The sequence below is a fragment of the Nicotiana tabacum genome, unplaced genomic scaffold (genome assembly GCF_000715075.1).
Source record: "Nicotiana tabacum cultivar K326 unplaced genomic scaffold, ASM71507v2 Un00281, whole genome shotgun sequence".
Classification (NCBI taxonomy): domain Eukaryota; kingdom Viridiplantae; phylum Streptophyta; class Magnoliopsida; order Solanales; family Solanaceae; genus Nicotiana; species Nicotiana tabacum.
This window is the reverse complement of record NW_027438518.1, coordinates 64170-74901: the sequence shown is the minus strand read 5'-3', so window position 1 is coordinate 74901 and position 10732 is coordinate 64170. Positions and strand designations below refer to the sequence as shown.

The 10732-nt window shown below is 35.9% G+C and overlaps 1 protein-coding gene across 9 annotated transcripts; it reads right to left on the bottom strand.

Moving 5' to 3' along the window:
* Nucleotides 1-1833: 1833 nt before the first annotated feature.
* On the bottom strand, nt 1834-9583 carry LOC142161605 (uncharacterized). 9 transcript variants are annotated; one of them, XM_075248868.1, is made up of 9 exons: nt 9379-9583; nt 6718-8340; nt 6596-6650; nt 4462-5572; nt 4178-4236; nt 4015-4081; nt 3839-3925; nt 3327-3453; nt 1834-2033 (listed from the first exon to the last, which is right to left on the bottom strand). In XM_075248868.1, the coding sequence occupies exons 1-2, from the start codon at nt 9445-9447 to the stop codon at nt 6820-6822; spliced, it is 1590 nt and encodes a 529-aa protein (XP_075104969.1). In that variant the 5' UTR covers nt 9448-9583; the 3' UTR covers nt 1834-2033; nt 3327-3453; nt 3839-3925; nt 4015-4081; nt 4178-4236; nt 4462-5572; nt 6596-6650; nt 6718-6819. The 9 variants fall into 9 exon arrangements, with proteins under 9 accessions (XP_075104969.1, XP_075104971.1, XP_075104972.1 ...); XM_075248870.1 differs by having other exon boundaries at nt 4462-4608; XM_075248871.1 differs by having other exon boundaries at nt 4178-4265; nt 6596-8340.
* Between the last annotated feature and the right edge of the window lie 1149 nt (nt 9584-10732).

The following is a 10732-nucleotide window of genomic DNA, read 5'->3' as shown; positions in this document are numbered from 1 at the left end:
ATTCAGAGCCGACAAGTTCGGCATTGACGCCATGAAAGCCGGCAAGAAGCCATGCAAATTGTTATAACTCAGATCAATGGCTATAAGCTTATTATTTCGATAACTTAAATCTTTTGGCATTTGCAATAACGTGAAATTGTTGTAAGAAAGTGTGAGTTGTTGAAGAGATGAGTGGGAAAATAACACCGACAGTATAATCCCAGATAATAAATTATGACTCAGATCTAAAACTTGTAGAAACTTTAACTCTCCTACGTTTAACGGGAACTCGCCCCGTAAATAATTGTTACGTAGTGAGAGTTCAATAATGGACTTGGAGAAACGTGACGGGAAGAAGTTTCCTGTGATTCTGTTATCACTCAAGTCTAAGAAAAATAGGTTTCTGAGCTGATAGAGAACAGGTAAATCTCCAGTAATATTGTTATGTTGAAGCTCAAGCCGGTTTAAATTGACTAAACCGTTGAAACTTCGTGGGATTGAACCGGTGAGATTGTTGTTATCAAGAAAAAGTTCTTGAAGACGTAAAAGAGAACCAATGGAAGAAGGGATTTTACCTGTGAATGAGTTTTTTGAAAGACTGAGTCGACGTAGACGAGTTAGGTTTGAGAGTGAATGTGGGATTAAACCGGATAGTGAGTTATAGGACATATCTAAAACTTCGAGATGAGGGAGGTTGGTCATGTATAATGAACCGGAGTAACCGGCTTGGTCTAAGCTGATTTCGGTGACTCGGTAAAAACCGGAGACGATGAGATCGCAACGGAAACCGCAAGTGAACCGGTCGGAGAAAATATTGTCGCATGGGTCTATGGAGAAGCTCCATGAGCTTAGGCATGAACCGGAGGAAATGGAATTTGGGTTTATTCCATTTTTGAGATGTTGAAGTCCTTGTATATCAGTAGGATGAGTTTTGCACTGTGCTAATAATACAAAGAACATGAAAAATAATGCTAGAAAAAGATGAAGAAAAAACTGCACTTTCATCTTTTAGTTTTGGGCTAATGGCTCTTTTTGTGTACTAGGATTTGAGTTTTGGATCTGTTTTTGTATTGCTTCATGGTATAGTACAGAAACTAGAAGTGAATGTGGACAGAGATAACATGAGAAATTAATTCATCTATAGAAGTGAATGAATTATTTAATCTATATAAACGATACCAATTAACTGAAAAATTACAGTAATCCCAATAGAGATTTATACGTCAATGAAAAATATAAAGAACATCTCGTATTTTTAATCCTTTTCTTTTATTTTATATAATGTTGATTTGTGATGAGTTTAAATGGAACGAAGTTATATGTGAAGATTCATATAGCTAACTCAACTTGATCCCCGCTTTGAAGTGCGATTGTTGTTAATGAATTATTTAATATGCAGAGTGCATTAATTAGCAATTAATATAACTGTCTAAAGATAAAAAGAATGAATATGAATCTTCTTTTTTGGGATCTAGGTTAGCTGCATGATCACATGTGGGTGCTGACTATTGTGTTTTCTATACAGAGTCAGACTTCCATATTTTTTATAATAAAGAAGATTTTCTGAAGATGATTCTACTTTTTAAGTCCATATAGGATTAAGAGAACATTTTCATAATCATCAATATCAGCTTAGCTCTACTGCTCCAGTATAGCTAGATGCACCTAAAGATGTTCCAAAAGCAGTTGGAAAATACTTAGGATACGACCCATTAAAATGCCTAAAGTCTATACATGCAAATAACTTTATCTATCTTTTCATAGTAACGGCAAAGGTTATGAATATGGTCGGCTATTTGTGTAAAATCTCTTTAATTAAAATTTGCAGTTGCGGGATGGTGGTGGGGAAAGGTATAAATAAATAAACAAATAAAAGCGAAAAGCAAGCAGGATAGCATACGTTATAGTCCCCAGCTATTGCAATAGAAAATAATTAGCACCTTCTGAGTCATCGAAAAAGCTTTGTTATTTCTCCTTTGGCTTCTCATCAAGTTGTCTATATACTGTTGTATTCGATTTTGATTCATCTCAAACGTTAATGCAATTTCTCCGACCTGCAATTTCCTCAATCAGAGTAGAAAGATGGACATCAGACATACCACTGAGCAGTAATAAAAACAAAATGTTAGGACCTATAGTGGCAATTTATCTAAAGTAAAGTGGTGGTTCCAGCTAGCTCTTTTTTTTTTTTTTAAGTTGATGACCGAGAAATCCGTCTGGAGTCGATCCTTTGGACCAACCGCAGCCTTCGAAACTCAGTGGATAATGGGCCCGCCCCTCTACCCTTCTCCACTTAAATACCAGGCTTTGCCTTGCATGGTGTGGGGGCTTGAAACTGTGACCTAAGACACAAATCCACCACCCTTTGCCACTTGAGCTAGGCCCTGGGGGCAATTCCAGCTAGCTCATTAGACAAGCTAAAACGGACTAAATTAGATTCCCAGGAATTAAATTTAACTTGCATAGAGCTTGCTTCAACGAGCTTGCATGAATGGATTGCCAAAACACAGATTCTGGAGAAAAGGGAGGAAGTTATAAAAGTATGGTCTATCAGTGAGAAACCGCTCTGCAATGTAAGCAGCAGGATACAAAATCCCCTGAGAACTTTTCCTTTTCTGACTGGTGGTGTCCAGCCACCTCACTCGCACCTCGACTATTCCAATGGGAAGGGTAGAACAGGCAAGCACTAGTGTTGGCTAACCCATGAGTTCTCGTGGGATTAAATGAGTATGGGCAAGGAAAGGGTCTACGACTATTATTCCTGTCCCTTGGCGACAAGTGTCAGATAATCGCCTTGGCTTGGATTTAAATATTCCTCAATAAACTCACCACCCTAAGAGTCCCAAATGGAAATAATTCCTAAGTAGTACATGTTACAGTTGATAAACTAAAGTTAAGAACAAGTATCAATCAAATACGCCTCAGTTCCAAATTAGTATGGTCAGCTATATGATTTAAAAATTTTGTTTTACCCATTGAGTAATGGGAAGAATATAGAATATGCTCCTATAAATGTAAAACAAGGCAAGAGCTCTGGTCTAAGGTTAATGGTGACTTTTCTTTTAACAAAAAGGTCTAAGGTTTTAGCCGACTTAGTACTGACTTAACTGCCATCAACATCTTAAGGTTAATGGTGACTTTTCTTTTAACAAAAAGGTCTAAGGTTTTAGCCGACTTAGTACTGACTTAACTGCCATCAACATCTTAGGTTACGAGTTTGGGTTGGGTTTTTTATATTATTTTTTTTTGGGTGGGGGGGCTGGTGTTGTGGAAGGCGGCATAATTGAATTACCAAATAAAATTTTCCAGTCAGGATACTAAATACTTGTGCAGAATAAGAACTATACCGCAATTAAGGAGCTAGAGTTGAGGTTTAGCTCTGTTTAGGAAGAACTTCTTTGACACTCACATGAATTGAATATTTACCAACGCTCTGCAAGTAGAATAGTCCACATACGTCCATCTTATAGTTGCCTAAATCAAGAAAAGTAATAAATAAATGTGTGAGTATTATGGACAACTTTGCAGTGCACTGGTAAGTATTTAGGCGTGTAAATCAATCTCTAAGAAGTTGAACATATGATTGAAATTTCATTTGAACAAACTAAATACACAACTAATAAATATAAACTTCAAACTTTCAAGCAGCAACAATACAAGCAAGCAGCAGAAAGAATGAGAATGCACGAGCAACTTAAAGTAACTCAATATACTAAACAAATAACGGAAAATAAGGATTAATTATGATGTACCATCATATATGTTTCCTTTCTATGATGATTGGAGATAAATTATGGAATCAAATGGAAATTAAATGGGAACATAGACCAATTCCAGTCAATTTCTAAGCCGATATTACCTGCTGCTGCGAAATTTTAGTATCAAGACCCTCTCTGCCCAAGTCAATGTCAACTTTAATATCTTCAGTCGCTCTTCCCAGTAAAACCTGAAGCCATAAGTGAGATTTTTGAATCCTTATGAACGAAAAGATTGCAACATTATTTGGAAAATTGATTGAAACCACTCATTTAGTACTGTCAGTGATGGAATCAACACTTGTAATCTTCAGTAATCCAGTTATCTAGACTTTCCCTTCCGTTCCCTAGCCATCATAATATGTTTGTGTTACATCAGTCAAACTGGTATGAAATCTTGTTTTGCATGTGCATCTTGCAAAAGAAAATAATATGATGCTCACTAGTCCCTCCCATTCTTCGGTTTTGTTGCTGTCCAGTTACGCCCAAAAGCTCTGCACACCTAATTAATAATTTGCAAATCGTACACTGCTGGAATTAGAAATATTAATCACAACCCTGTACAATGTAGCATTTCTAGTCCAGATAAACAAAATGTTCTTTATGCAGTCAAAAATTTCAGTCCACTATGATAAGTTATTTACTTCCAAAACTGCAAAAGCCAGATATGTGAAGCATTTTATGACAGTATCCCATAATTTAGTAAGAATAGATAAGTTTTCCATACTTCAGGTTTTCACAAATACTTCGAGTGACCGGTCATGTATAACAGGTAATGCTCCTTGAGCAGCAAGAGCTATTTGTGTACAAGCAATAGCTGCCTCCTTCATCCTGATAATTGTCCTCTTACACTCTTCAAACTGCTAATTCATGACTGCAATAAAAGAAGGGAAAAGGGCCAGATATACCCCTTTACTATTAAAAATTGCCCACATATATCCTCAGTTATACTATAGGTTTAAATCTACCCCTTCCGTTAGCAAAGTAATCATAAATACCCTTATTTCTAACGGTGCTCCATCGTGGCAATCCAAATCCTACTTGGTCTGGCATTTGGGTGAGGTGGATGCCACGTGTCATGCCACCTCACCATTTTCTTCCCCTTCCATTTCTTCTTCCCCTCATACCTTGAAATGGAGGTTCCAAATTTTTTTCTTTCAAATCTGGATAAAATTACTGTTAATCTCCGGATTTAACAAGAGTTGGCTTTTAGAATTGTAAGTAACTGGTCTTCGAAGCAATGCATCAAGTGATTCCCTTGTGCCATGGCTTTTCTCGAGCTGTGCTGCTTTAAGCCAGATGCTTTTCTTAGTTCTAAATACAGTAAGAGCATGTGCATAAATGTTGGAACCCCTTTTCTTGCACTCCTCAATATCAGCAAGCCAGGTCCTCTTCCTATCTTCTTCCTCAACAGCAATCCCAACAGTGTTATTTATTATAGCCTTGCAAGTCCCAAGAGAACCGGCTCTTTCACATCCTTGGGCCTCCTTCATCCAAGGCTCCCTGTCAATATCCAAATCTCTGCAAAGCCAACTCTTGTTAGATTCAGAGATTTACAGTAATTTTGTCCAGATTTGAAAGGAAAAAAATTTGGAACCTCCATTTTAAGGTATGAGCTGAAGAAGAAATGGGAGGGGAAGAAGATGGTGATGTGGCATGACACGTGGTATCCACCTCACCCAAATGTCAGACCATGTAGGATTTGGATTGTCACGATGGAGCATCGTTAAAAATAAGGGTATTTTTTATTACTTTGTTAACAGGAGGGGTAGATTTAGACCTATTGTATAACAGAGGACATATGTGGACTATTTAATAATAGAGGGGTATATCTGGCCCTTTTCCCATAAAAGAATGACACCAGCCAAAGAAAGAAAAAAAAAATTCTCAGTAAGAGGGTATGCACCAATAGAGGGAGGCAACTAGCTCCAAAGGAAGCTCTTAACAAGAGCTAAAAAGGGACAGAAAATGATGTGAAGAAGTTGAAAAAGTAGCCATAAACAACAACTCCTATGTCTCAGTCCAAAACAAGTAGGGTTCTACTATATGAATCTTCACACTTTACTGACCACGTTACTCCATTTAAATAATCTCATGCCAATATTATGCAAATATAAATAAAAAGTACTAGAATTTATGTATATTTTCTAAACGTATAAATCTCTGAAAGTTTAAATCACTCCTAGAAAGCATAAGACCTACAGTAAAAGTGCTAACGTCTAAAACATAATCTCAGCTAATATCTAATGCTATCGCCCATATAGATCTTTTTCTTCAACTGTTTCCAGCTTTTGCTAAGTTTGCATAGATTCCCAGAAAGTAACCATAAAAGCATAAAATTAAATGCTGCAGTGGAAACAAAATCTTAAACATTAAGGGTCTGTTGGTATGATGGAAATCATTTTCCATGGAAAATGTCTTTCTTGAAATGTTTTCCATGGAAAAAAATTTCCTGAAAAGGAAAAGTATTTTCTCGTGTTTGGTTGGTGAATGGCAAATATTTTTCCAGCAAAAAGTATTTAATATTAATATTAGCAAGTCAAAGAGTGCTTTTATGAAACTTCTGAGTATTGGAGATTAATAGCGTGTTAGTCGAAGCAAGTAATATGAAGTTAAAAGTTAAGAGAGTTGTTAGGAAAATGACTTGTGCCCATACGTAAACTAAATCATTTCCTCCAATTGATGGAAAATGTTTTACATGAAAAATAACATCTGACATACCAAACACGAGAAAATCACTTATTATGGAAATTATTTTCCTAAAAAATGACTTTTGGCATATCAAACACACGCATGCAACTTCATAGAAGACACAGAAGAAAGAATAAGTAGTTTAATGAGTCTACTGAACATTGGACTACCTCTCTTACTAGAACACAGATACTGGCCATTTGAGCTCAAATCCATATCGACGATCTGGACAGTGATTAAAGGAACTAGTTAAGGTCAAGTAATAACTGTGGGGAAAATACAATTCATATACCAGAATAATCGCTCTCAATGGGAAAGTCTTTGCAATTGGATGGTATACTGGTTGCACTTGATTCTGGTGCAATTGCTTTCTTAAGGACATTTTCATCAACTATCAGTCCATTATTTTGAAGCCATCGACAGAGGACACTGGACGATAAGTCTTAACACATGTATGATGTGCCATCAATGGAGAAGATATTGACGGCATTCTAACAGGAAGAAAAACATCATCATTGGTAGGAATCTCTGGGACCTCAGTGTTTAACGTGCAACAGATAACTCCATCACGCATTTCAGGAAAAGCAGGGTTGACAGACAATGCAGAAGATATCATTTGAACCTCTGAACTGCAAACAAGAGGCTTATCACCATAATGATTCACACGCTTGTCACTTAACTCTCCGGGACGAGCACCGTCAGGAGCGGGAAGCTGCTGATCTGGAGCTTTTGAAATTTCGGATACGCCATTATCAGTGTCATCAGGTGTATCCAACAAGAATGAGTTGAAATCATCAAAATAAGACTCATCAATCATCTCATTTCCATCAGGGCCCACGAAAAGCGGCTCTTCATCATCTTTAGAGTTGAACAAAAAATTTGATAGCTCAACTAAGTAGTCATCAGTACTAAGGGATGAATTTCTCAAGATATCACACGAGATTTGGTCTTCCAAGTTGGATGATGAGTTGACAAGAGTCACAATACTATATCCTGATGTGTCCATTTTATTTGCCCCACCGTGAACTGGAACTACTATTGTATTTTCAATGCTCAGTTCTTTCTCGGCATGTTCAAAATCCGGCAGAGTTGGGACAGAAGTGCCTGCAATTGTAAAATCTGGCAGTTGACATGACAAGGCACTGTCAGGAAATGCGGCAGTGAAGACCTGGCTGTCATATCCAGAAGAAGTACTTCTCACATCATCATCAAATTGACCTGCCATATCTAGCAGTATAGGTTCTAAATCCTCTGCTTCAAGTAATTCGCTAACTGGCACTTCATTTGGTTGAGACAACCCCCCAACAGCGGCGATTGTCTCGCGATTCTCAGCAGGGGGAAGAGTTCCTTCAATTCCATTGGGGAAATCCTGAAAGCTAAAGCTGCCAAGGGAAACATCTCCATTATGATTTTTCCCAATGGGTAAAGCTGAAGGAGCAGTTACATAGTCACTAGCATAAATGGAATGCCCAGCTCCATGTTCCAGAACGTTATTAGGTATGATATTAAAATTAGACTGTTGATTACGGAAATTATCTATCAGTGAATCTACAAACATGCAATCCATGGACTGAGGATTGTCATTATTTCCAGCTCCACCAAGATAATCGGCATCCGCGGAGTCAAATGTGTCGTTAGCGATTCTCTTATGCATAGGGCAGTAACATGAGCTGATGCTCTCAGCTTTTCTCTTCTCAGGAACACACTTTTTACTTTCTTTTGCCTGCTCAAATCTATTAGAGTCAGATTTTGTTGTCGAAGCAGAATGCTCAAACTCCATCATGAGAGATAATGCTTCAGAAGAAACAACTGGATCACATAGAAGAGCATGCCATCGATCTTGCAATTCTTGAACAGTAAATCTCCGGGAAAATTGAACTGCACCTTTGGCAAGTGATTCAAAAGAAGCACCAGCCTAGGAAAAAAGGATGTGAAAACTCTATTATCAATTAAGGAAAAGTAAATATAAGAACAGAACCTAAATCATATAGTTGTTCCATCTTTGCTTTTCACAACAAAGGATTACTAGGCCTATCAAATTAAACCCCAGCACCTTTCAATGAAAAGTAAGAAAATATGATCTTGTTCGGGCTAGCACTAGTATTAATTGTGACAGATACTTAAGTATAAGCATCTCTAACATGCCACTTGAGCAAGTTATCAGCATACTAAAGTTTTAACCTTAAAGCTTCGGAAATGCTTCTACTATGGGCTTCATTTTGGTGAAGCAATAACGATCTATTCTACGTTTTAGTTTACACAAAATTCAGAAGCAATTACAAGTTAACATGTCCTTCTTCATTCCTCAGTTCCTCCATAAACTGGTCAGTCAAAACACTGTTCTAAATTCCACAATAAATTTAATATTGAAACTTTTATTTTAAAAACTTTCTTATAACTTACAACAAATACTATTAGAAACAAATAAGACATACGATAAGTAAGAAATGATTGACTATACAATTAAATAATAGTTATAAAAAGAATTTCATTTAAATAATCTTATACATTTAGTAGCAATACGCGTATTCTTAATTTACATTGAACTCGTAAATAGCAACCAACACCGTTTATTATTCTAGAAGTTAACACAAACTGTATTTCTATTATACATTTAACCAACTTATATAAAGAAAAAGCCCATGCAAAGCTATCTCTTTCTTAATGAATCCAGTTTCTTCTCCATTTATCCAAAAAAGCATAGAAGAAAAGCACAAAAAAGTACATAATTGAAAGAAAAAAAAATGAAGTGCAAAACATTTGTTGCAGTTAAAATCACAAAAATTAAATTTTGAATGAAGCAAAAAGCAAATTCATGTAAACAAAATGTGCACAGTTTAAAGAAACAACACAGAAAAGTATACATTCAGAAAAAGTAAACAATAAAACAAGTAGAGGAAAAAAAAAAAGGAAAAACGAAATCAAAAGGAAAATAAGTATTTTTTGGTTGTACCTTAACGGCGTTAATAAGCAAACGGTCGTCTTCAGGAATCCAAGTAGAAAAAGGAGGAGGAGCTCCCATTGTTGCGCGAATTTGAGAACTCAAAAATCAAAAGGTGGCGCCGCTTTCTAATTTGCTATTTTTATGGCACTATTTTTTTTGCTTTTCTTTTTCTGTTTTTTTAGAACATTTGAGAGTGAGACAGGGGAATTATTATATTCAAGAATAAAAATAACCTTAACAAGAATGAGTATTTATACTAGTTGGAGATTTTCTTAGTAGGGGCCACATACTATGCCCACTTAAATTTTTTACTTAATTTGTATTTGTTGCCAAATCAGATTTATGTACTTGGGATTTTTCTGAATCTGATTACAAGCCTTAGGAATAGAAGGAAAATTAAAATTAAAATTAAAAAGGGATCTTCAACAAAGTGTTAAGTTATTTCCACATATATTCAAGCGATTTCCTTTTTTTTCTCTCTCATAATAAAAATCATGCGCAATTTATATTCTTATTTAGGTTCACTTTAAATATTAAAGTAAAATTATCAAGGATATAAATAGGTAGAGTTTTAAATAGTTACTACTAATGTAATCAAGAAGTGTACTATTATGTGACAAATCAAACATTTTAAAAAGTTTAATAACTTTTATTCCTTTTTTAGCTAATCTCAATTTGACTTCTCAATCTAAAAGGTGTGAAATTCATAAACTTACTAATGAGCAAAAAGTGAACTTCATAACTGAGATCTGATAGTATCAATAAACATAAATCGCTAATAAAGTAACTTATTTAAAATAGTTGCCAATTATACTAAGCAGTATCGTTGAGATTTAATTGGGTTTCCATAAAAGTTTTTGCAAAACAGAAAAGAGTTTTTTCATTAGATTCTCCCTACCTGATTTTAGAAATACAAGATCCATGGACACCAGACAAAGAATACATTTCACGTACTTTCACATATTTATAAGAAAGTAAGATTAAGGGTCAAAAATATTATTTTACTACGAAAAAATAATTATTTGTACATTTCGTTATACTTTTGGTCCATCCTTACCTTCGACGTTATAAAAGTAGTGTAAAAATACCCTTCCTCCGTTAAGGCCCTCCATCATGGCCACAATCATCCCACGCAAATTAATATTTCGCTGAGGTGGATACCATATGGCATGTCAGGTCACCATCCCAACCCCATTTTACCATCTCCCCTGTTTCTTCTTCTTCCACCACCATCTCCTCCCTCACCCAACCATCTTTTTCTTTTTCTCTTTTTGAATTCAAAGAGAAATCACAAAGACCACTCTACCTTATTTCCATAGTTCCATTATTGCTGCCACATCTCCTTTCTAAATTGCCGAATCTC